The sequence below is a fragment of the Vulpes lagopus genome, chromosome 5, assembly GCF_018345385.1.
Source record: "Vulpes lagopus strain Blue_001 chromosome 5, ASM1834538v1, whole genome shotgun sequence".
In the NCBI taxonomy this organism is placed as follows: Eukaryota; Metazoa; Chordata; class Mammalia; order Carnivora; family Canidae; genus Vulpes; species Vulpes lagopus.
Window position 1 is genome coordinate 83699918 of NC_054828.1, and position 27678 is coordinate 83727595.

Genomic DNA, 27678 nt, shown 5'->3' on the forward strand with positions numbered 1-27678 from the left:
TAATTTAAAAACAAAGTATAAAACAGCAATAAAAACAGTATCCCCAAGACTATTAATATTAACATAGAAACAAAGCCTAATTAAACAATTTAAAAGACTTTTCTCTTCCATGAGCAGCATGACTTAGCATTATAAAGTTGTCAATTCTTCCCAAAATTTATCTATAAATTCAATCAATTCAAACCAAAATTCTAAAAGGATTTTTTTAATGAACTCAAAGATTCTAAATTATACAGAGAGAACCACTAAAACCTACTCTGAAACTAAGATTATATTATATCTCTATATTAACTAACTGGAATTTAAATAAAAACTTGAAACAAAATGAGAGAAGGAGGAAGAAGAGGAAGGGAGAGAGGAGGAGGAGGAGGAGAGGAAGAGGGAAGAAAATGATTGTAGAAAATGATTCTGGAGGATCCCTGGGTGGCTCAGCAGTTTAGCACCTGCCTTCGGCCTAGAGTATGATCCTGGAGTCCTGGGATCAAGTCCCACATCAGGCTCCCTGCATGGAGCTTGCTTCTCCGAGCCCTTGTCTCTCTGCCTCTCTCTCTCTTTCTCTCATGAATAAATAAATAAAATCTTTTTTAAAAAATGATTCTGTCAGAAGATAATCCTCAAGGAAGTCATAACCTTAAGGTGGCCCCAATTTATTTTAACTTCTTTGGGGAAAAGGGTACTGAAGCCTTTCCCATTAAAAAAGAACTACTTATATAGACAGCTGTTTTCATTATGAAGATTCATTCTACATTTGAATAAAATAATTTGTTTTCTAAATAAATAAATAAAACAGAGAAAATAAAGGTGCATAAATAGTGAAGGCAATTTAAAAGAGGAGAAATGAGAGGAGACTTGTTTTACCATATATATACAAGTATCACAAAACCAAATTGAACAAACTAGAAAAGTGAAAACCAGATTCTCATGTTTGATATTCAGTATATGCCTGAGTTGCTACCAGGAATCAATGGGCAATATACAGATAATGTAGTAGACGGGACTGGTAAAACTGAATCCATCATCCAAAAAAAATTAAGTTGGATGCCCACCTCATACTATATGCTATGGTGAATCTAAGATGTATCAATATCAAGATGTGATGGGAAAAATGTTAAAGGTAGTATAAAGGGAATGCCCTATGACCTTGGAATAGAATGGGAGTTAAAAACAAAACACACACAAGACTTAAACAGTACAAACTACAAGGCTAAAATTAATGGACTTGATTACATCAAAATCAAGGATTACTATTTGTGAAAGATAATATACACATAGCTTAAAGTCTGGGGGTAAACTGGAAAAAGGATATTTGCAACATCCTAAACTATCAATATCTACAATAAATAAGGAATTTCTGAGATTTCTCTTTCTAGCAAATAGAAAAAAACAAAACAAGAAAGCCAATACAAAATTGAACAAAGATTAAAAATAGGCATTTCAGAGAAGAAAAATCCTAAATGCTTAGTGACTCTATAAAGAGAAGTACAATGTTACCAGTAATTAAAGAAGCACAAATTAAAACAAAGAGATATCCTTCAATTTCCATCAAGTTAGCAAAAATTAAAAATTGGTTAAAATTAGTATTCTACATATACCTTGGACTTATACAAAATAATGATAATAGTGTGTCACCAACTAAGATGTATTTGATTTATTTAATTCTCTGTATATGAGACTGAAAAAAAAATCATCTACTTATTTGAGCTGCCTTGAGACAACTCAGTTTATATCTTGCTCCATCTTTACATAAGGAATGACAAATGGAGAAAAGAGGTGGAGAGCGAGAAGAAAGAAGAGGGGAAGAGGAAATTAGAGAGCAAGGAGAAGTAGGAGGAAGAAGGAGAGGAGTGGAGAAAAAATTACCAAGTCTTTCTCACACTAAGGGTAATCACCTCAAAGTACTCCAGTCAGGAAGTCCATAGAACAATGTCCCAAACTGTCTGGAGTAATGACTAATTGACATTATATTAAATATATAAAGAAAGAAAATGGGTAATAGATGGACAAAAATATTCACTCACTCATAATTATAAAGTAACCTGATAAAAGCTTCATAGAACTTTGCTATTAAAAAATATCAATAATGGTCTTCTCTCATCAACTTGTCTTTGATGGTACTTTTTAATTTTTTGATTGCCTTGTGTGTATCTGTGTGTCTGCATGTGGGTATACTACCAAGATGGAGAAAGGGCTATTTCTTATCATACCATTAATACCCATGATAACTTCCACCCCAGACAGTTCCTCTTTGCATATTTTTATATGACAAAAGGAATAGTATCATCAGGAATAAAAAAATAAAGTTTTTATAAATATTATTTTAACATATAAAGATAGGCTATTTTATTTAAATTACATCATTAAATTAAGGACAGAAATCTGTGTGTATAACTATTTCTAGGTATGATCTTATCATTTGTTGAATATGAACAGAAATTAATGTTATTTGCTTATGTCATATTACCTGGCAAATAAAAGATTCAAGAAGAGAAGAAAGGATTATTTTTTATAATTAATATTCCTTAAATAATAACTTTTTTCTTACTCTTGATAATAAACAGAAAAACTTTCAAAAATGAGAGAGAAGAGTTTTGAACTCAATATACATCTTTATTAGACAGAGCCAGATGAAGACTCACCAGGACAGAATATATGTGTAGACATCGATAAACAGGAGAGAAATCCACCAAATCTTGGGCTCCAGGTACCTGCAAAACAAAATAGTCACAAAACATTCAAAGAAATCTATGAAGAACTTTGAACTGCATTCATTTTTACTATTCAAGTGTAAAAAATAAAAGCCAGCTCTAGTTTCTACGAGAAAAACACAGAACAAACAAACAACCCATGCTCCCAGAAACCTAGTTTTGGTATTTTAGCCTTTGGATTAATAAACTGTGAAGATATCAGCAAGGCTGGGACACAGAAGAGTAGGATAAATAACAGAGAAGAGTAACAGGTGTCTCAGACCCTGCATCTGCTTTTGCAGATATATTTTATATTTCTATCATTTTTATAATATATAAAATATATTTTATATTGTATGTAATATATAAAATATATTTATATTATTTTATGGGACTCCAAAAGGGAAGAGAAGGTGGGAATGTGACTCAAAACCAAAATTTGTCACACAGAAGGAATCAAATGACCTGCCAGCCAACTTCTGAATGTCAAAGAATTAGTGAACATTTACATCACCATGCAATCAAAATACAGAAATATGCTAAAAAGCAAGGAGAATCATGTAAAAAGACAATAAATGGAAAAGCCAAACCTAGAAGTAATACCAGAAAATTATAATATGAACAATGTAGACAAATTCAATCTAGACATCAAAAGACAAAGTAAAACAAGTAACATTAGGTAAGAACTGGATAGTCACAGAGCTAAAACTCTTCGATCATGTGACCTGACAATGAGCAACTAACTCACAACTTACTTTGGCCTCAATTTCCTCACCTGAAAAGGGAATCTATTCCCTATATTGTTGACCTATAGGAATTAAACAAGAATGAAAGGACACAAAGTAAATATTGAACAAAACAAAATAAAGCAAAAAATAGAAGACAAAATTGCATAAAGAAATGATCAAAACTGGGATGCCTGCGTGGCTCAGCGGCTGAGCGTCTGTCTTTGGCTCAGGGCCTGATCCAGGGTTCTGGGATCGAGTCCTGCATCAGGTTCCCCGTGGAAAGCCTGCTTCTCCCTCTCCCTGTGTCTCTGCCTCTCTGTGTCTGTTATGAATAAATAAATAAAATCTTTAAAAAAAAGAAATGATCAAAATAAAAGACCTAGCTGTAGTTTTCACTGTAACACTGGTAACTATAGGATTCATCAGAATATAAGCAGCAGAGCCCTCTAAATTAGGTTGAGCTGACTGGTGATAATTACAAGGTCAGTTTTCCTTATTCCATCAAGAAAGCCTCATTTCTTCTTTGGAGACATAGCTTTCTTCACCAAGATATTTTTCCTAAGGAAATCTACTCATTCTACAACTTGACACAATACCTACTTTCTTATCCCTCCAAAATTATCACCTCTCTACATGTATTGGTTCAAATTCATTGGCCACTCTGTTCATTTGCTTTACACCCATGATAGCACATACTAAATCTCTGTTTAAGAACCTCCCAGCGCGGCATCCCTCGGTGGCGCAGCGGTAGCGCCTGCCTTTGGCCCAGGGCGCGATCCTGGAGACCCGGGATCGAATCTCACGTCGGGCTCCCGGTGCATGTAGCCTGCTTCTCCCTCTGCCTGTGTCTCTGCCTCTCTCTCTCTCTCTGTGTGTGTGTGTGTGTGTGTGACTATCATAAAAAAATATATATATATATCATTTAAAAAAAGAAGAAGAACCTCCCAGTGCTAGATACTCTGTAAGCACTCAAACTCTTGTGAATCTGAAGCTTGATAGTAAGATGCTCAAGATCCTACACCATGGCATAAGCATAGATTTATTTTTTTTAAAGGCAATTAGAAAAGTTGGTGAGCATTACAAAATCACTGAGAAAAACATTTTATGGACAAATAAGTACCATGTAATTAAAAAAAAATCAAAAAGCATGTAACTTTAAGAGTACAAAAGGACACTCGTTTTCATCTTAATAACACAAAAAGAGACAATACGTAATCAACTTAGGCACTCTTATTTGAAATGACCACAACATTAAAACATCTTTATAGTCTCCTCTGTTGGACTGCAAAGTAAAAACGTGAAGAAAATTTATTTTATCTTGCCAGAAAAAAAGAGCCTCCTAAGCAAAACACAAGTTCAAAAGATGAAAAATAGAAAAATTCACAAAATTATCTTGATAGTATTTAAATTACATAAAAATTACACATACATATGAAAAGGTATAAGAAACATGCAAAAAACATTTGTAGAGAAAATGGAACTTTCTTCTTTTATTTAGAACTAATGCTTATAAGGTTATTTATAATAAATATATTTTTATAAAAAGTTTAAGGAAATTTAAATAAATTCAAACACAACTTTCTTCATATGTACTTCTTTATGCAGTTTATTTTGTTTTGCTTTGACTCAGAACCACTAGTTTCATTCAAAAGGAAACCTCTCCTAAGCCAATCCTCAGACAGAGCCATGGCCTCTTTTATACTGAACATCCACATTAGGGATCAGTTTCCCTAAAAATCTCTGACGAATAAACTAATGGTGCTCCCTACTAGCGGGGTAAAAATAGTGGTTTATCTGGGCCAACTAAAAAATAGATATATTTAGAGAGGACAGAAAGGTTCTCCTGTCATCTCCAACAAATATTTACAACCAAACCTATTTTCTGTCTTGGCATCCATCATCATCATCATCCTTAGCTTCAAAATGTTTAGCCCTGACCTGCAAGTACTGGCTTTGCTATTTCTTAGCCTTCGCAACCATGATCCAGTCAAGTCCTCCTAAGCAAAGGACTACCTGCTTTGAAGGCAGCCCACAGAAATCTAGACAAGTAAAGAAGGAGCAAAATGGGGCTTCAGTTCACAAACTTTACCTCTACCCCTAAAATAGCCTACTATTTATAAATCATTTTTCCTCCATGCTCCCTTCTGTGAGGAACACTGCAAGGAATCAAGAAGAGTGCTGTGAGGAGAAAGGTATGTAAAGCATGCACTGACTCATGTTGCTTTGAGCTAGATGTGTTTTCTCTGCTTCCACTAATGAAAAAGAATCACATCTACTGAAAGGCAATAGGAGGAGAGCAACATACACTATGTGAGGGAATGCCACCCGTTTGGAAGGATAAGAAATGAACTTTCAAAAATCTAAATAAATGCAAGTGGGAAAGAGAACAAAAGGCAGTCTCTCCTGATTCACATAAATAGGTGTGCTTTAGGGTCCAGATTTGGCTACCCATTTAAAATGCAGAATCTCTTTCAAGGTTGTCTTCATTCTTCTTCCCCTACTGTTTGCCCTTCTCTCCCCTCAAGTGCAAAGAATGATTCAAGCAGGTTTAGGTTTCAGCTGGGGCAGAGGGAGGGGTCCAAGGACACTTTCCTCAGCTAACAATGACTGTCTCTAATGGTTTCTGTCTCCTAACAAAAGCCAGGACTCCGTCTTTATCAGCTTCATCTAATTTTTCCTTTCCAAAGTAAATAACACAGCCCTTGCATTTTACACATGTCCAAGTTTGACAAATCATTATCGACTGGGACTATAACTGATAAGAGATAACTTTGTGGTAGGACGTTGTCATTTCCTCTCATAAGGGCTTTCTTTCTGAGATACAGAAACATGATTAAAATAGTTAAACATTTCCTCTGCATGGCAGTCAGGAACTCAAGACATTAAGATACTGGAGTCTGTATTTTTCTAGTTCAAATAGATCCAGGAAGATACCAACAGCAGTCACAAACAGTATACTCAAGATTATCCTGCTTTTTTAACTAGTTGTTTTCCTTATTAATTCACATGAAATAATTTCATCACCAAGGACAGCAGCTGCCTAATTCCCTATATAGCTTCTGAATGAAGAGCATTAGTGTCTTCAGTCAACACAAACCACTTTATTATCAGGGAGAAGCAAATTGTAGGCAAGATTTTAGATTCTGTAACTAAGAAATCTGTGCCACAGAGTATTTTATAATATCACATAAGTTAGATATTAAAATAACAGATAAACAATAAGCTATTAAAAGAATTTAGGAGTGGGGCTCTTGGGTAGCTCAGGTAATGATCCCAAGATCCTGGGATGGAGCCCCATGGGGGGCTCCCTACTCAGCAGAGAGTCTGCTTCTCCCTCTCCCCTCCCCATTGCTCGTGCTCTCTCCCTCTCTCTCAAATAAATAAATAAAATCTTTTTAAAACTAAAAAAAAAAAAAAAAACAGAATTTAGGAGTGGTTGGACTACAACATTCAGAGGTAAGTATCATGAAGGCAAGTCTTACAATCTGCAATTACATGTTCACATACCCATTAGAGATCATGCATCACAAGATGCTATATTGGCATGGCTTGTCTATCCATTTCAATATGCTTCTTATATTTGTAGAATACATATTAATAGCTTCCATCAAAGCTGTAGTCTTTGTTACTTAATGTCTGTGGATTTTGTTAAATAGCATTATATCCTGTCAATATATCAACTATCACAGCATGTCACTATACAGGTGACAAAAAAAAAAGAGTCTGGGGACAGAGGAAGCTATAAAATAAGAAAAGTAAATTTATAAACAGGATCAATGAAAGGCACCCTGAAAAAGAGTTGTATGAGCCTCTGCAGACAATATATATTGGAGAAGATATAAAGATTCAAACTAAAAATGGAAATATTAGATGGTCAGAAAGCAAAGAAGCATAAACATTTCTGATTATAAAAATTCTTGCAAAATATTAGGAACTGCCTTTTATGATACATTTTTCTTCTGTAATACATCTTAGATCAAGTCAAAAGAAGAAGGAAATGATTTTACAATTAAAGAAAAAATGAGATTTTTGGTTTAAAAATAAATAATGGCATTCAAGCTATAACAGATATATTTATTTAATATTTTTACAACCACCCCCCGCCCCCCGGTAAAGAAGCTGGAAGATAGTAGCTATGAAAAAAAATTTAAAAATAAAAAAAAAGACTGATTAGTGAAGGGAGGCAGGGGGAAAAAAGTATTTGTAGGTAACAACCTGATAGATCTATCTGCTTTACTAGTGGGTAAGCATATCATTAGGAAAAAGGAAAATAGAGTACAAGAAAAGATTGCTTGTCTCCTTCCACTCAAGAATATTACCTATGCTGCTGATAAAGATAGTACATGAAAGAAAGAAATGCATTAGTGTGCTCTAGTCTCGTTGTTTGCAGATGTCCAGGAGGTACACATACAACACAGGCCACTTATTTTTCTCTTATGAAACCTTTCAAAGAAGGTGGAACATCCAAAAAAAGTATGATAAAAATTTGCAAGGAATTTAGATATGTTTCTCACTAATCAGTTGAGTCATTCTCCTTCTTGAAAATACTTTTGATTACCACTTTACACAAAACAGTTCCGTGGTATTAGTAAATGAATGCAGGGACTTGGTGTCCATTTCTGAACATTAGTTGGATCTCAAGTCATTAAAATGTACCAGGCATTTTTCTGAAGGGAGAAAAGAACAAATGATTAGCTAAAAGAGCATTACCTTTGCACTCAAATGATCAATTTTTGACTGCCCATATTATGTCTGGAAGCCAGGAAATACTTGGCAAACATTTTTCACCCGTGTGCTTTTCTGTACTACTTTGCTTCCAAAACTTCAGAGAGAAAAAAGGTAACATTCATTTGGGCATAACCTTCCACAGAGCTGGACTAAACATCATGGATGCTCCAACAAACTAGAAGGCCTAGGACTAGAATTAGCAAAAGTGTAAGAGAATTTTCTAAACCTCTGAACATGTAAGAATACCCTGATTAGAGCCCTATCCTAAAAACAGCAGGACTTGACTATAGAGCTTCTCACAAATTACTAGGATTCTTCCTGAGAAATCTCTAAACAAATTTCCACTTAACTTACTCAAGTGCTTGCACTAAGCAGAAGAAAATCAGGAAAAATTACCATTCCTCCTTTACTGAGACAATGCAAAAAACCTTGTAGCCAAAATCAAAGGATACTCCCTCAAGAATTCTCTGCTTGAAGCTGAATACCAGGATGGGAAAAATTCAATTCCCAGTAATAAAAATAATAGCTAGGCACCCTGCCAGTCCTTCGTATGGTATATTTTTAAAGTTAATTCTAATAGCTATGTAGCCAAAACACTGTATTTTAATAAGAAAATATTAGAAATCATTAAATACTCACATATAGGAGACTGGCTGAAAAAACTGTAGTACATTCAATTCAAACAATGGAGTACTATTTACCAGTAAAAATAGAATGAGAAAGATTTCTATGAACTAATATGGAACAATTCTCAAGATATATTTTCTAGTCAAAAAACAAGATACAAAAACATATATGCATTATTTTATTAATAGATTGTGTAAGGTACGAGGAAAAGTACTTGTACACACACACAAACACACACACACTCATGATACTGATTACTTACAAAGAGTGGGCAGGAGTAAGGTAGAAGGGATAAAGAGGAGAATGGGATATCACTGAATATATCTTCCTATAAATTTTTGCTTTTTGACACATGTTTATTTTTTTACATATTCAAAAAATTAAATTAATAAGGATGGGACTCTAAAAAATATACAAAATAAACAAATGAAGCCAGTTATATATCAATTTGGTAACAATCACACGTAAGAAAAAGTAGCAAAATAATTTGAACAACACTCTGAATTATAGCCCTAATGGGATATACTGTAGGATAAAAAGAATTGCAAAGAAATCTTGAACCTCATACATTTACTGCTTTTAGTGACATTTGCACAGTAATTCTGAAACTATTTTGCTTGTGTTATAGGAGCAGGCAATGGGTAAGTATATTAATTCTCTGGGAACCAGAATTCTCAGAGACACAAATATGGAATAGGAGAAGAGGAAGATGTATGATACTTGGGTAAAACTAAAAGCATCAGCCTTAACTCAGGATTCATAAAACTGTCTATGTGTTAGTGCAGTGTGTGCATTTCTTAGCTCTGTCTGCAGAAGGAGTATACCTAATGCCTACATTTCAGTTTCTATATACAATTCTCCAGTAAAAAGGACAAGCATTCTTTGACAAAATAGCTGATTCCAGAGCTGGTGCAGAACTTGAAGTGAACCAAGAATGTCCTGTGCCCAAAAAATGGAAGTGCTTCAAAACTGATGGAAATGTGTCAAAGGATAATGGAAAAGACTCCCACTGGCCAAACCTGGAACAATTAGAGAATCAAAATGAAAGACAAGAATGGAATATAACCCATTTTATATAAAATAAGAATTCAAGTACCAATACTGACACTTAAAAAAAAAATGAGACAAAAGGAAAGTTCTGCTTTATAGAAGGAAGAATGCCAGCTAATCAATGTGAAAGAAACGATAAAAATAGAAAAATCACTGTTTTATACTCAACACAGTAATACATGATTCAGGAACAAAGCACCAATAAATTCTAAATCACTACATCAGAAAAACTGTTAGGGAACAGGATAGTCCCAGGACCTAAAAGTATCACGCCACAGATCACTTATTAATTACAAACAGAGAAGGGTACCTTTATGATGCAAAAATCTGGTAGACACCACCTTAACCAACAGTGTGCCTTCTGGTGTGATGTACTAAAAAGGACATAATATTACTTTCATAATAGTCCTGTCAAAAATGATCAACCTAAACCTAATCACAAGGATTACCAGACGTATCTAAATAGAGGGATATTAAAGGAGAATAAACAAACATAAAAATTAAATGTAATGTGTGATACTTGTCTAGATGTAGCTGTAGGAAAAGTGAAAAATAATCTGCTATATAGGAGATTATTGGGACAACTGGGGAAATTTGTACATGGGTTATATGTTAAGTGGTAGTATCATATCAGTGTTAAAATTCCTGAGTGTGATCACTGCATTATAGTTATGCAGAAGAGTGTTATTTTTGGTAAACCAAATATTATAGTATTGATATTTCAAATATGATGAATGAAGTACACCACTTCTTTTCAAATAGCTCAGGTTTGGTGGGGAGAAGAGGACTGATGAAATAGATTCTTTCAAAATCAAATTTTTAAGGTAGAAAGTGCCAAATTTTAGTAAGTGGAGTATTTAAGTGAAGGTACATGGATGTTCATTTTACCACTCTTCTAACTTCTGAAGATCTAAAATTCTTTTTAAAAATAAATTATTTTAAACATTTTATTTATTTATTCATAAGAGACACAGACAGAGAGAGAGGCAGAGACACAAGCAGACAGAGAAGTAGGCTCCATGCAGGGAGGCCAATGTGGGACTCAATCCTGGCTCCCCAGGATCACACCCTGGGCTGAATGTGGCGCTAAACCGCTGAGCCACCTGGGCTACCCTTAAAAAATAAGTTTTTATAAAGAAGGTGCTACTCTGGATAAGGGTTTGGGGTGTGGGCAAGATAGGTGAAGGGGTCAAAAGGTACAAATTTCCAATCATAAAATTAAGTCATATAGATGTAATGTATAGCATGGTAACTACAGTTAGCAATAGTACATTGCATATTTGTACATTTCTAAGAGACATCTAAAAGTTCTCAACGGGCAGCCCCAGTGGCCCAGCGGTTTGGCGCCGCCTTTGGCCCGGAATGTGATCCTGGAGACCCAGGATCGAGTCCCACATCGGGCTCCCTGCATGGAGCCTGCTTCTCCCTCTGCCTCTCTCTCTCTCTCTCTCTCTCTCTCTCTCTCTCTCTGTCATGAAGAAAATCTTTAAAAAATAAAAAAATAAAATAAAAGTTCTCATCACAAGAAAACAAAATTTTGTAACTAGGCATTCTGATGGATGTTAACGAAACAACTATGGTGATCATTTTGCAATATATGCAAATATTGAATCATTATGCTGTACCCCTGAAATTAATATAATGTTAAAAATCAATTATACCTCAATTTAAAATAATGAGTGAGGGATGGCTGGGTGGCCCAGCGGTTGAGCATCTGCCTTCAGCTCAGGGCATAATCCCAGGGTTCTGGGATCGAGTCCCACATCAGGCTTCTCGCAGGGAACCTGCTTCTCTCTCTGCCTATATTTCTTCCTCCCTCTCTCTCTCATGAGTAAATAAAATCAATCTTTAAAAAAATAATGAATAGATAGATAGATAGATGATAGATAGGTGTTCAGAAGAGGTCACGTTGAGCTAGTCCTCAGGGAAAAGTAGAATTCAATATTTTAGACAAAGATGAGGGGAAAAGGAGTATATTCTCTCATTAGGGCTATTAGCAACTTATTACAGAGTGAAGGGGGTGGTTGAATAAGAATATAAAGGAGAAATTCTACAAGAACTGAAAAGTCAGGTAGGTGTTTAGAAATTGAAGAAAATAATTTCAAAATAACAAGAACTTTATACCATCAGCACAATGAAAAAATTTTAACGATATTAAATCAATGTGAGCCGTAATATATCCCTGCCAATAGACAGACCTAAAAGAATAGGAAAACCAAAACAGAATGTCTAAAGCATGCCATAGTTTTCATTCAACTTTCTAAATTGCTTTTATTGCTTTTGATTTTAAGTATGGGTATGTATTTACTCTTCATTTCATTATATGTATTCTTAATAGACCAGTTTTCATTAAGAATTAAGAGAAGAGTGACTGGTTAAGCACCCAACTCTTGATCTCAGCTCAGATCTTGATCTCAGAGACTTAGTTCAAGCCCGCACTGGGGTCCACATACATACATAACTAACTAACAAACTAACCAAAAGGTACTCTGATGGGACACCTGGGTAGCACAGTCGGTTGAGTGTCCGACTCTTGGTTTCAGCTCAGGTTGTAATCTCAGGGTCGTGAGACTGAGCCCCACATTGGGCTCCACACTCAGCACAGAATCTGCCTGAGTTTCTCTCTCTCTCTCCCTCTGCCCTTCTACCCCTTCCAGGACTCTCTCAATCTCTCCCTCAAATAAATAAATAAAACCTAAAACAAAAAAAAAAGAAAAAAAAAAGAACTGAAGTGAAGTGAAAAACCAAGACTACAAAAGTCAGTGGGTATTGGGAATAAGTGAATCAGGCCAACTTTTCAAATTGTATTCTCTTAACAGACATACTTTGTATGTGAAATATCTAGAACAACTACTCATTTTTACAAAGAACTCTGTTCTTATCATTTTTTTACAAACATGTGACCCTTGTCAGTCTATCTTACAGTTTGCCATTTTTAAGCACAGATCCAGTGTAAGTAATAATATATTTCTCTCAATAGCACAAGTGTGATAATAAATGGCAACATCCAATGTGCAGACACAAAAGATATCATAGCTCCTTGCTACTCGAGGAGATTCTCCATACTTAGAGGCTAAGTTGAAAATAAAGATTTTTATGTGAATTCAACTACTTAAACGTTGGCAAATATTTTAAAAACTTTTAAGCACTATGTAAGCCAACAGTCATTTTGCAAACTCTTTCTGGCCCATGGGCTGCCAATATGCAGCCTCTGATTTTAACTCTAAAGTAATAATGGCATCCTTTGCTTCACTTTAACTGACTGAGAAATAATCCTCATTTTGTTATCTTGTTGTCATTTGAAAGTGTTGCAATAAGTAATTTGAAATTTGGGTCAAATATCACAATAACCACAATTTTTCACAAGCAATTTAGCACCAATTAATTATTGTCACTATTTTAGAGGTGAGAAAAGAAACACTCAGAGAAATTACATGATTTGCTCTGATAACACAAAGCTGACAGAACTTGTACTTTCTAAATACAAATCCTGTGTCCTTTCCAATCACCCTGTGTTATGGACTAAATTATATCTCCCCAAAATTTCGTATATTGAACCCCAATGTGCGATCCTGGAGACCGGGGATCGAATCCCGCGTCGGGCTCCCGGTGCATGGAGCCTGCTTCTCCCTCTGCCTGTGTCTCTGCCTCTCTCTCTGTGACTATCATAAATAAATAAAAATTAAAAAAAAAAAAAAGTTGAACCCCAATGTGACTGTATTTGGAAATACGGCCTTTCGGAAGATAATCAAGGTTAAATGAAGTCGTAAGTGTGGAGCTCTAAGGAAATAGGATTGGTGTCTTTATTTAAAAAAAGGAAGACATACCAGGAAGATACAATCACAGAGAAAAAAACTGTGTGAGGATGAAGCAAGAAGACAGTCATCTGCAAGCCAAAGAAAGAGTCCTCAGCAGGAAACCAACCCTAGTGACACATTGATCTTGGGAATTCCAGCCTCCAGAACTGGGAGAAAATAAATTTCTGTTGCGTAGGCCAGGTACTCTATGGTATTTTGTTACGGCATCCCTGGCAAACAAATAATCTTGTTATCTCAAAATCAGTACAGTACCACATCATAAAGACATCTCAGAAGGCATTATATATTACATGATACTTGTATGTAAATTAGCAATTCCATCCTGTTAACTCCATATTTCAAAAGAGACACCAAAATCTTGAGAGCCAAATCTGACACGGATCATTTGGTCAACAACCATTTATTTGACCTACACCATACAAAGAGTTGTATGGGTAAAACAGTGACTACTACTCTTTCACAGTATAAACAATTAAAAGAGATACAAAATATATAAAGACATTTCTCCAAAGAAGACACACATAGGGCTAACAAGCACATGAGAAAATGCTCTGTATCACTTGCCATCAGGGAAGTACAAATCAAAACCACAATGAGATACCACCTCACACCAGTGAGAATGGTGAAAATTAACAAGACAGGAAACAACAAATGTTAGAGAGGATATAGAGAAAGGGGAACCCTCTTATGCTGTTGGTGAGAGTGCAAACTGGTACAGTCCATCTGGAAAACAGTGTGGAGGCTCCTCAAGAAGTTAAAAATAGAGCCACCCTACGACCCAGCAATTGTACTACTGGATATTTACCCTAAAGATACTGAGGTAGTGAAACACCAGGACACCTGCACCTCAATGTTCATAGCAGCAATGTCCACAATAGCTGTGGAAGGAGCCTTGATTTCCTTCAACAGACAAATGGATAAAGAAGATGTGGTCTATATATATACAATGGAACATTACTCAGCCATCAGAAAGGATGAATACCCACAATTTGCTTCGATGGATGGAACTGGAGAGTATTATGCTGAGTGAAATAAGTCAATCAGAGAAGGACAATAATCATATGGTTTCACTCATTTGTGGAATATAAGAACTAGTGAACGGGATTATAAGGGAAGGAGGGAAACTGAGTGGGGAAAAATTAGGGAGACAAACCATGAGAGACTCCTAATTCCAGGAAACAAACAGGGTTGCTGAAGAAGAAGTCTGTGGGGGGATAGAGTAACTGGGTGACAGGCACTAAGGAGGGCAACTTGATAGGATTAGCATGGATGTTATACTATATGTTGACAAATTGAATTTAAAATAAAAAAATAAAAGAGATACAAACTAGAATAAGAATGTGCCAGAAGTATGGTACCAAGGAAGTGTTCTAAGAATCCAGACACTCTGAAGTAACCTAGAAACAAAAAAAGAAATCACAGGCCCTGCTTCAAACTATTTCTTATCCAATATTGCTTTATTTCAAGCAGATTATTTACAGTAGATAGTGTTCCACCAGTCCATGCAAATATATGATATCAAAAACTGTATTAACTTGTATTTTACCTTTATTCCCCCAAAAAAGGATATAGTCATATCCCATAATAGTAACTATTATATACTCATAGTATTGTGTGTGTCAAGCACTGTGATGAGACCATTATATATATATACACTATTTCAGTCAATCCTTACAACAGCTCTGCCTTCAGAAGGCATCATCGTCCCCCTTCTCACAAATAATATATCATTTAAAGTATCCTTGTACTTTATCTTGAGATATCTCAAAAACGATACACCTGGGGTGCCTGGGTGGCTCAGTTGGTTAAGTGACCAACCCATGATTTCAGCTCAGGTCATGATCTCAGGGTTGTGAGATCAAGTTCCCCAAGCCCCCACCTCTCCTGCCCAACCCCCCCCAACCGCTGAGCTCCACGCTCAGCAGGGAGTCTGCCTGAGATTCTCCCTCTGCCCCTTCCCCACTCACATGCTCATGCACATGCACTCTATCTAAAATAAATAAATAAATAAAATAAATAAATAAATAAATAAATCTTTTAAAAAAAAAAAGAGAGACTCCTGATGAATCTAACACCACAAGTACATTCTCAATCTAAAAAGTTCACCACTTCTAAAACAAAATTGTTAAGTCCTATCTAAATATTTAGAGAAGAGCAATAACATCTACTTATTCCACAGGATGATACAGAGATTAAGAATAAATTCCCCAGATCATACATATTTACATTGAAAATCAATTGAATTAATTTATTGGTCAAAAATTATCAAATTATTATTTGATAATTTATTTATTTAGCAATTTATATAGTTCAACTTTAATACATGACAAGTAAAAACAAACAAACAAAAAAAACAACCTTACTTTAATCAAGGTGACCCTTTCATTAGCTCAGACAAAAAATAAAGTACAAATAGAGAATTTTACAAAGGAACACTTTTCCCTACAACACTTCTCAGGAATCAAGAGAATGACTATGTCAATTGGTTCTCCATGTGAGCTGATTTTTTCATCCAAGATGATTTCATCTTCAATTCCCAGTCTATTTAGTTTTTCTATGTCTGGCACAAACTTTATTTCAGTTCAACAATATATTAAATACCTGCTTACTATGTTCTAAGCCATTTTCTAGGTGTTAGGGTTTTCTTACCCATCTCATTCTGTGGTCTCTCATTAAGTATTAGCACACTAAAGACATAGCAGTCTACAAATGTCACTTGACTCAAAGAATGTACTAAATGCACTTTCATTAAAAGTACAGGAAAGAGAAAAAGTTCTCACTTCGGTGCATAAGAAAATACCTAAACTTAATTATATTAAGTCCAAGTCATAGAATTTCATAAAAAATAATGCCGGTACTCTTTTGTATAAGAAATAGATTTTAGAAAGCAAAAGGTAACTTTCTCTTCAAGTACTGCATTCATTGTTGGAAAAATCTTAAGACATAATAATGAAAAATCAATAAGAAATCCAAACATTCAAGGTTTTTGTCTTCTTTATGCACTAAAAATGTTTCCTTGAGGTCCTCTATAGCCCTGCAACCTCAAGTGTGCTCTGTGTACAGAAGAAGCACCATCCTCACCTGGGAGCCTGTTACAAATGCAGATTCTCAGATTTCATCCCCAACCTGCAAGATCCAAATCTGCGTTTTATAATGATTTGATGGTGATTTCTATGCAGATTAAAATTTCAGAAGCACTTAACTTATAACCTGTGTTCTTAACATGGCTTCTGAGGGCAAACTGAGTTTCAGAAATCCCCTGAAATTTCATGCACAACTTTTTTGAGTGAATACATGTATATTTCACTGGGGAAATACGCCATATATATTTTTTATCAAACTCTCAAAGAAATATATGAACCCAAATAGATTAAGAATCACTGCCCTACAGGATTCTGTGCCACAGTTTAGAAGTCAAAATATTTCAAAAACTATTTATGCTGCTCTCAATGAGGCCTGTTGAAGAATGACAAGAATGAAGGTCAGAACGTCACAGTGGGTCACGAAAGATCTTATCTGAAGAATTTATTCACACCATGCAAGAACTATGCCAAGAAACCAGTTTGGAGACATCTAAATAAATAATTCTCTACATGAGGTTTGAGATTAAGAATGTGCACTTGAAGAAGATTCAAACTGAGAAGTAAATAAATAGAAGGTACGATTTTTTTTAAAGATAGGATGCCATTAGATGACAGTGAAGTGCTGAATTCTTGTTGTAAGAGCTCAATCAGCAAATCTCTAACAGGATTCTGTTTGATTTGGGATATATGACCATTTTAAAATGTTAACTTCCAAGTACATTCTTATAATACTTCATTTATGAGAAACCCTCAACACATTTCATAGTCCCAATTTATCTTCTCTGGGCCTCAGAAGACAAAACAAAGAAGAAATATAGCACAAAAACTAAAGAGGATTTGCACAGGATCTTCAGCGAGCTCATGATAAAGAATGGCTTGTATCCATAAGGTTCTCACTATATGTGAGAACCATGTATATATTTCATTCTTCCACCTTATCATCTAGCCATCTCTTTGAGGTATATATTATTGAGGGCATAGACTATGTCTAACTTCTGTTTTCCTTAGGTCACAGTGCCTTATAAGAATTTAATTTCCTTAACAGGTACCCAAAATGTAAATGAAAGGCATTAAGTATTCTTTCTTGATTCTGATGCTTGCTTGTACCACTACTAAGTTGCCATCAGTGACAGGCCTAATACCTGAGAGTCTGGTCTTCAGGGTAGATCCATATCCTACCATAACAGCCACTTCAAGCAAGAAGAGAGGATGCTAGAAAATACTGAGGAGAACCAAGTCTTCTCTGCCCCTTTCTGTTTCTGTAGATATCAGGCAAGTGCCTGGTTCTTTTCTTAGCTCTATTTCTTATCGAGGTGCAATGGGGATTTTGATGAAAATCTCACACATTGTTAACTACTAACATATCTCATTTATGTAATAAACACATCCTGATGAAGAATATGACAGTAGTGATACATAACACAAGGTGGCAAAAAAGATTAACAACAGAACAGAAACTAATATTTGCTGACCACCTTTTATGGAGCAGACACTTGTACAATCCTATGACATAGACTACGATCTTTACTTGACAGATGAAGACTCAAGTTTCAACAGATTCAACAGTTACCTAAAATTCCCAAGTTAGACAGTGGCAAGTTTGGGTGTATAGTTTTTGGGTGAGAGGGGGATTAAGAATAAGAAGGGCAGTCAGACAGAACAAAGAACAAAGAACAAAGATGGAGAAGACCGTAACCCCAATTTTATCTGAAGAGATGAAACAATGCAAAAGAGCCAAGTACTTAAAGGCAAACAACTGACAGAGTGCAGGCATAAATGGTTCCTCACACATGTCAGTGGACATTTAAAAAAGTAAGTGATGTGAGTAATAATGATAATTTTAAAAAACAAAATATAACAAAATGGCAAAGCCAGGATCTAGATGCAATCTGTATGACTCCAGTGTTCATGCTCCTGATCACTACATTCACAAAGAAACTGATCCAGTTTATTCAAATGGTAAGTATTTAGAAAAACATTTTAACAAGATATCTCAAGTATTCCCAGTAGTTTTATTTTTAAAAACACACTAAATTTACTTCCAACAACAAATCAGGATATAAATACATGTACTAGTTAAGCCAACTGAAAGTGATACAGAACTGATCTAAGAGGTTATGGATGTCACAAAATTCCCAGATTCTCCATAATTGCTCATGTATTTATTTCTTTCAGAAATCCATTCTCAAATTTTTGGGGCCTTTTTCTATTATTAATTTAAGACCCCTTTATTTGTACCCCACTGTTTAAAGCAACATCTTTTGTCTCAAGTAACCATGTTCCAGTTCAGAGGAGGTCACCTATATCTTTCTCTATGTCAGGTAAACTCTACTTTTTCCTTAATGTAGTAACCAGTTGGTATATAGTCAAAAACCCTGAAACTTAAAAAATAAAAAAATGGTTAAATATATTCAAAACCTAAACAATTAGAATCTAAAATATCATGGTGTATCTCCAATTTCCTTGTATTGAGGCCCATTTGTGTTTAAAGTGGTATTTAATATCCGTAAGATCACACAAGTTGTATTACCTGGGTAAATTCTTTATCACATCTCAAATATACTACATTTAAACCTAACATATGGGCACCTGGGTGGCTCAGTCAGTTGGGTGTCTGCCTTCAACTCAGGTCACAATTCCAGGGTCCTGAGTTTGAGCCCCGCAGTGGGCACTCTGCTCAGCAAGGAGCCTGCTTCTCCCTCTCCTATTGCTTGCCTACTCTCTCTCTCTCTCTCTCTCTCTCAAAAAAAAAAAAAAAAAATATATATATATATATATATATATATAATCTTAAAAAAAAACGTAAACCTAACATTAGTCTCATTTCCCCAGTTCAAATGTTGGTTACCTCTTCGTCATCTTCCTCATCTTCAACATCCAGGATTCCTGAATCCTGTTCAGACTTGGGGCTAGTGCTTTCTAACTCTGTATCAAAAATTGTGTACACGTCTTTCTTAGATTTTCTCTTGCTACCTATTCTGGGTTGTTGCAAGACGATGTTATCCAAGTTTCTTTGCTGTTGTGCCTAGGATAGAAACACATACACACGCATTAAAAAAGAAGAAAGAAAGAAAAGGACTTAATTCAGCATTCAAAGAACTTCTAATTTTGAACAAGTTGGTGTCTTAAAGAAAATACAATAAGATGTCTTAAGACAGTTTTAGTCCCAGAAATAAAATCAAACACATTAATATATACATTTTTTAACCCTGAAGTTACTCATCTTGATTCATTTCCCAGAAAAGAAGATAATCAGTCGATGTTATCAGAAAACTTTCCAAATATACTCACTACATCACCACAAAAATGAAGCCTACTCTTCTTCACCTACACAGCTAAGAGATTAGTGCAAATGACTAAACATGCATCTCCCACGAGATACATGCCATGCTGGGATCATTGTGGTTGAGGGAAGAGGGACAAGAGCTTTTTAGCTTAGTAGACCCTTGAGAACAGTTCTGTGGTTATAAGAGACCAACAAATGTAATCAGGAGAATGAAACATCTTAATAGAGTAATTTGACCTAACTAATCCTTCAGAATTGCATGATCTTAATCTGTGTAAAACAGAATTTTAAAGGGTTTCTTCTTCTGAACTTTCATAAAAAGGAAATGTAACCCACTCAGCTTTATAAAACAGATTCAGATGGTGTGGTTTCAATCCATGCAAAGAAGTGGAAAGTGTGACTATGTGGAGTCAGTGACATAAGTATTAAACCACAGGGTGCTAGAGCTGAAAGTGACCTTAGTCACGACTCAGGGAACTGAGGCTGGAAGACAAAAGATTTGTTTGAGGTCACAAGGCTAGTTAGTGGTCAAGTAGAAGCTCAATGTGTAATGTCCTAAATCCAGAGGAGAAATCTTCCTACTACACCAATAGTTCCTCAAAGCATGACAAAGTATTTCCCCCACAAAAGGTTCTGTTGTTGAATACATGGGAAACACTGTTGTCATGGAGCCTTGTAGGTACACAATGCACATTAAGAGAATAAAAATTGAGAGAAATCTTTTTTAAGTAAACTTCTTTATTTGGTTTAACCCAGCATGTTCCAAAATATTTCACAATGGAACTTCCACTATTTTTTAAATAATGCTTAATGTCATCCTAAGACACAAAGCTTAAGAAGTATGGTCTCTCAAAATATGCATTTCTTAATCAATATTTGACATTTCCCCTCAGTGACAGGCAGAAATTAGTTCTGGAGAAAATCAGAGTCTCCAAATATTCTGAATGAGATTAAGAAATTCAAGATAAATAAATATTAAGTATGTTAGTCCAGGCACTGGTTAAATGAGACAATTATAATAGGACAGAGAAAAAATTGAATTATGGGAGCCAGTTTCTGCCAAGAAAATGAAAAGAATCTACATTCCAGAGATTTGAATCAATGGACAAGCTTGTTTCCATGCATAATATTCACTGATATTTTGGGTTGACTTACATAAAATATACATGGTTTCAGTAACAAACTGAAAAAGAGAGGTTACCCAAAAACATTTAATTTATGTTTGTACATAAAATATCCTATCCTCCAAGCATATGAGAACCTCAATTAGATAGAAGTCTTTCAAAAGTAAGAAGTTCTTTTCCACTTTCAAGCAAATCACACAAAAAAGGATTAAGGACTCTGGGGAAGCACAAAGGAAGGGAGAACTTCCTAGAGCTTTCATATTAAAAAAAAGCAAGCCCTACACTAGAGTGATCACTTGTCTTTTAATCCTGTCCTTTTTAGTACAGCAAAACTAAAAGCTTTCATAAGGTCGTCTTAATCTATTCAATCCCAAATCATTTATTTTTCTTCACAATGGATAAAATACTACCAGTATATCAAAAGCAATCAAGAGGAGCCACATTCAAATACTGTCATTTAAACTTGAAATGATACAAAACTGAAAGTATCCTAGGGAAGTAATTTTAGATCTTCTGTGATGTGTTCTTTTTAGGTGCTGCCAGATTTTCCTAACAATGTAAAGAAACGCAGCTTGGGCCAAATAGGTAAATTTAGATAGCAAACCCTATAGCTAGAAATCAAAGCATGGTAAATTGTAGTCCAAGGCTTTACCAGTACTTGAGGTCTCTCAAAATGATCAAGGCTTCTGTCTGTAAAAGAATAGTCAGGGCAGATCTGCTAAGCAGAAGCAGCCAAGTTGGAAACACGGGATCTCAGGTAGAACAATGAAATATTAAAATATGAATGAAAATGAAAATTACCATGGATCTAAACTCTGTTATGGGACTGGCAGGAAGTGGGAAAAAGTAAATATAGATAGAACTATATAAATGCATGCAATATATGCTAAAATTAAAATGTAACACTAAAGTCCATGAAAAACAACAACAAAAGCCCTTCAGAGCTCTGTCCTAACATGCTAAACTATTTCACCAGGACCATTTATTCTGTCCCTCCAAAGACAACCTTTATAACCATGAACCAAAGCAGCAGCAGACTGATCTCTGCCATCTGTCTTGGATTGGGAGAGGAGGATACCAAGCAGACAAGTAGACCTTAGAAAGCACTAGGTGTTTTCTTTTTCTTAATTGTTCACTTTGTGACTAATTTTTATATACTTCATGACATCTTTCTCAAGATTCCTTCATATATATCCTTCTCTGATTTCCTAATATAGAGAAATTAAGCAAGATTTCTTCCTCAAGCCCTCTTCTCTTTCACTCTGACCACTCTCCCAAGACTCAGTAGCACATCGCCTATACTGCTTGTGGGTTCTACTGCCGCCTCACTTCCAATAGACCTAAAATGGAACTCATCACCTTCTCATTAGAAATCCCCTGCATATTAGGACCAGGCTTTTCTTAAGCCACAGAAATCATCACACAAATTGAACATGAGGGAAACTGGGAGAAAAAATTTAAACAAGTACAAATCCCAATACCATCCCAACTTCCCTTAGACTCCACCATAATGGAAGCTGAATCTAATTTTCCAATGTGCTTATCCAGTACTCTCCACCATGAATCTTCAACTCGGATCAAACTCTACCACATAATAAATTAGAAACAGTATGCCATTTCTCTACTGGATGACCTCTCCCTGCCTACATCCAACCTGTCCTCTGAATCCCAACTAGAACTCTTTTCCCTTAGGAAGCCTCCTTTCGCTGTGCTAACTCAGAGTGCACCCTCTCCATATCCCTACTGTCCACCAAATGTGTACTGAATGTCTCTTGGTACCAGGCATTGTGCTGCATACCAGGCCTACAAAGAATCAGATGGAGTCCCTGACTTGTGAACCTCGCCTCATACTCTTACAGGAAGCAAAGAGAGGCAAATAAGTGGCTGAAATTAAGTGCAATAAGCATAATAACAGAAACACAGATGCCTAATTACACATAGGAGAAAGTAATCATATCTGCTTGGAGGGAATTCCAAATAGGCTCCACAGAGGAAGGAGTAGCAACCTGTGCTTTTAAAAGATTAAGATTTTTGCCAAGGAAGATAGGTAAAAGAATAAGCGTGAGAAAAGGTCATCATGTGTGAAATAATATTACCCACCCAAGGAATAAGTAATTCTGTATGAAAGTACAGGTGATAAAGAACTACCAAGAGATAAAGAAGCCATACAAAGTGGTCTGAAGTTTGCTAGTAGGCAAGGGAGAAACAATGAAAGAATGCAAGCAGAGGAAGACCTGGATTAGCTTTACAATTCAGGCAAATCCTCCAGGAGCCGAGGAGCAGTCAACTGGGAGAAGACAAGGACTAGAAACAGAAAACCCAATATAGATCACTAGGACAGTCCAAATAACGATGAGGACTTGAATTAAGGTAGGAGCAGACAGATGACTTGCAGAAGCAACAGAATTTACTGATTTCAATGCAATACCTGGAAGAGAGGAAGGAAAAATAAGACTATTCTGGTCTTGATGACTAAAGGATGAGGTCTTCCAAACAGAAGAACCACAGAAATAATAGGTTGAAGGAGGATAGAAAAGAGGTATTCAGTAAACCTGTCAGGTAGTCAGGTTAAAAAAAAAAAAAAAGACAGGACAGCACTTTAGTGGGTAACTCTTCTCTTTGAGGATAGGAAACACATTTCATCATTCTTAGAATCCCCCAAACCCAGATATGGTGACACATACATAGTAAATTTAGATAAATGTTTACTATATAAAGGCAATGGATAACAAAAGAAATATATTAAGAATGAGATTTGGCTTAATTAAAGAGATGATTTGGATGTTCTACCTAATAAAAAAGGGGAAAAACAGAAAGAAAAAAAAGAGAGAGAAGGAAGAAGGAGTAAACACCCATAAGAATTATCTGAACTGGACTATTAACCTAGTATGTCTACATATAAAAAAATGTCTACATATGTTAATAAATAAAATTTTATTGTGAAATATAACTTCCAAGGGTACCTAGCAGTAAAACTCAGTTGAAATTCTGTGAATCAAATAGCAAAGGCTCGGGTCTTTATCAACCTAATACTGACCTCTAGTGGATTAAAGAAATACATTAAAATGACCTTCAGAATCAGAAACTAGCTGAAGAGAGGTCTCTAGGTGTATAGGTTTGGAGGCCTGACAGGATTATATGAGCTTCAATTATAGATAGATAGATAGATAGATAGATAGATAGATAGATAGATAGATGATAGATAGATCAAGGGAGGGGGGAAGCTTCTTGGAGTTAAGACAAGTCCATTTTTTTAATTTATTTTTTATTGGTGTTCAATTTGCCAACATATAGAATAACACCCAGTGCTCATCCCATCAAGTGCCCCCCTCAGTGCCCATCACCCAGCCACCCCCAAGGCAAGTCTTTAAATCTAAGCTCTACAATTTAGTAATTCTATAACTTTGGTAAATTCTTTCCTTCTCTGTGTAACATCCCTATCTATTTAAAAAAAAAAGATTAAAAGAAATGTATCTCAGAGCTGTCACAAGGTTTACATTAGATAATGTTATGTAAAGTACCTTGAATTAAAAGACAAGTCAAACAGAAAAAAAAAACCACTAAGAATTTTAAGCTGTGCCTGTCTTCCCTCTAAAAATGAGATAGAGGGATCCCTGGGTGGCGCAGCGGTTTGGCGCCTGCCTTTGGCCCAGGGCGCGATCCTGGAGACCCGGGATCGAATCCCACATCGGGCTCCCGGTGCATGGAGCCTGCTTCTCCCTCTGCCTGTGTCTCTGCCTCTCTCTCTCTCTGTGACTATCATAAATAAATAAAAGTTTTAAAAAAATGTTAAAAATGAGATAGGAACCTTGTTTTAAGGTCTAGGAGAGAAGCATCTAAGCTAGCAATATTTAGATGCATAATCATTAATGGCATCTAATACTGCTACTCATTGCCACTCAATGTTGTATTTGAATTACATTTCAAGTCTTAGATCTCTATTCAGGACACACCTTGTACTCCAGATCCTCTCAGTCTCAGCTTATTCCAGCTAGAGCATCAGCAACCTATTTCGAGTGCCACAGAGTAGAACCTAAAACCAGCTTTCACACTTACACCACACCTCTAGCTTCCTGTCATCACAAGAACTGTTCAGCATTCATGATTCTCAGCCCAGAAGTGAGACTGCCCTTGACCAAAGAGCTAAATGCTTCCCCGTTCTGCCCCTCCCACTGTTGTCAGTTCCATATGGCTTCTCAGAAGGCCTCATGGATCAAGGAATCAGACTGCCCTACAATGTACCATTTACAGATTCTACCAACTTTTCTTCTCACCCTTCCTGACCCCTATTCCAATAGATCATGTGCTTAAATAAACCACTCAAATACAACCTCCCATGTTTCCCTCAGGGAAACCAAAGCTAAAATAACATCTCATACAACAATAAAATGAAGTAGAACTACGACCCCCTCTTTATGTCTTAAGCCCAAATGATAACCATGAAAATAACTGGCCAGATCAAGATACAAAAACTCTGAAGTTGTCTCTCTGAGTCTCACCAAACAAGGGAGATGCAAAAAAGAGGCAATATCACAACAAAGTTTCTCCATATTTACCAGCACTAGCTCTGGCAACTAGCATGCTTTGGCAACCAGCTCCAACATCTGATTCAAACAAATAGAAAACAAAACAGAAGATAGTGATTCAAAACTGAGGAAAAAATAACATATCAAGATCATATTTAAAAAGTTATTTTTGCATAGTAGAGTCCATAAGGACATGTATATATGTATATACATGTATGAGTACTTTGTATGACACTTTAAAGGAAGGATAAATAGTTTTTCGTGTACCTTAATCAGATCCCAAAGAATTTCCATCAGTGGGATGAGTAATCTAGGATTATGATACCCTTCGAACATTTTTTCATTGAGGAAGATAGTCACTATATTATTTTAAAATCATAACTGAGATCCTGAGCCCTTTGAAAGTTTCCAGTTCATATTTAAACCTGTATTTCCTTGAGGGGAGTAGTATTAGCACTAACAAAACTCACTGCAATAAGATGTACTACATGTAGGGTATTACACTTTGTATGATGCAATAGTAAAATTTTCTGCAATTCTCTTGTATATTAGGATAATTCTCAGCTCTTTTTATTTTTTTTATCAGCTCTTTTTAAAGACTGTTTTTCCTTGGTCAATACACAAATGGACAGACCACATATACAGAAACATGTTAATTACAGTTAACTGTAAAATAAATTAGAAAAAAATAAAAAAGTATCAAAATCTCCATTCAGTAATATCAGTAATTTTGATGAATGACAAACCAACATACAAAGATTTCTGTACATGTGAAAGATTGCTCTTTTTGTTTATCTATATTTTCTATTTATCAGCAATTCACATTTATATTGGTAGGCCAAAAAAAGAACCACACTAAATAAATTTCTTGTAATCTGCTTTCCCTCATAAATGTATCACAAATATCTTTCTCTGCAAATAAAAACATGTATAACAACATTTGCATGGTATTGCGTTTAAAAGAACACATGTTTATTTAATCATAGCCTACTATAAGATATTTATATTGCTCCCAATATTTTGCTGTTTAATAATGCTGTATAGAGTATCTCCAGAACTAAACTTTTGTGTATATCCTTCATTATTTTAATAGGGGAATTCCTAGAAGTAGAAAATGTAGATAGATGAAAGTATAAGTGCTACACATAAATAAATACTGAGAAACTGCCCTCCAGAAAAACTATGCCACTTCATAGTAGCACATCTAAGTGTATGAATGCTTATTTCCCAGCCCCTACAGAATCACTAGACATGACTACCCTCTGCCCATTGAATATAAAGGTTTCTAAACATGACAAAAAAAGGCAGAAGCTGTAATATAAAATATCGTTAGATTTGACTATGTAAAAAAATTTTTTTAATTTAATTTTATTTTTTTTATTTATTTATGATAGGCACACAGTGAGAGAGAGAGAGAGAGAGAGAGAGGCAGAGACACAGGCAGAGGGAGAAGCAGGCTCCATGCACCGGGAGCCCGATGTGGGATTTGATCCCGAGTCTCCAGGATCGCGCCCTGGGCCAAAGGCAGGCGCCAAACCGCTGCGCCACCCAGGGATCCCTGTAAAAAAATTTTTAATTTCCACTCTACAATTTCATTAGTATTTATTTTCCTCTAGTCCTTCTATGATTTACTTTACAATAATATGTTTGATCCTTCTACAACTTTACCTTGAGTGTTACATAGAGGTGTAACTTCTCACTCAAATAATTACTTATTCCACTTCGATTTTTTAGAAAACTTCATCTTTACCCAACTAATTTATTTCATTTTAAATGTCTGCCAAGTGAATATAAGTTCATGTTTTTAAAAATCTGAGAATACTAAAACTATTTTATGAGAAACAGTAGCACCCACTTATGCTTTTCTCACCCTCAATTCTGTTCTGCAGAGTTAATATTTTTACATCCACATCTCTAAATAATACCCTATACTTTTATAATCTATATAAAAAAGTGGGGGAGGTGGGACATCAGGATGGCTCAGCGGTTGATCCTCTGCCTTTGGCTCAGGGCGTGGTCCCAGG

At 35.6% G+C, this 27678-nt stretch overlaps 1 protein-coding gene across 3 annotated transcripts in view; it reads right to left on the minus strand.

Annotated features, from left to right (window-relative positions):
- Positions 1-27678, minus strand: part of EXOC6B (exocyst complex component 6B) — a 620952-nt gene that overhangs the window by 360832 nt on the left and 232442 nt on the right. For 2 of the 3 annotated variants that reach the window (XM_041757048.1, XM_041757050.1), the window contains exons 7-8: positions 19567-19743; positions 2637-2705 (exon numbers count right to left, since the gene is read on the minus strand). In XM_041757048.1, the coding sequence (XP_041612982.1) occupies positions 2637-2705; positions 19567-19743 (246 nt within the window). The remainder of the gene's footprint in view (positions 1-2636; positions 2706-19566; positions 19744-27678) is intronic. The other variant, XM_041757049.1, reaches the window with a different exon arrangement.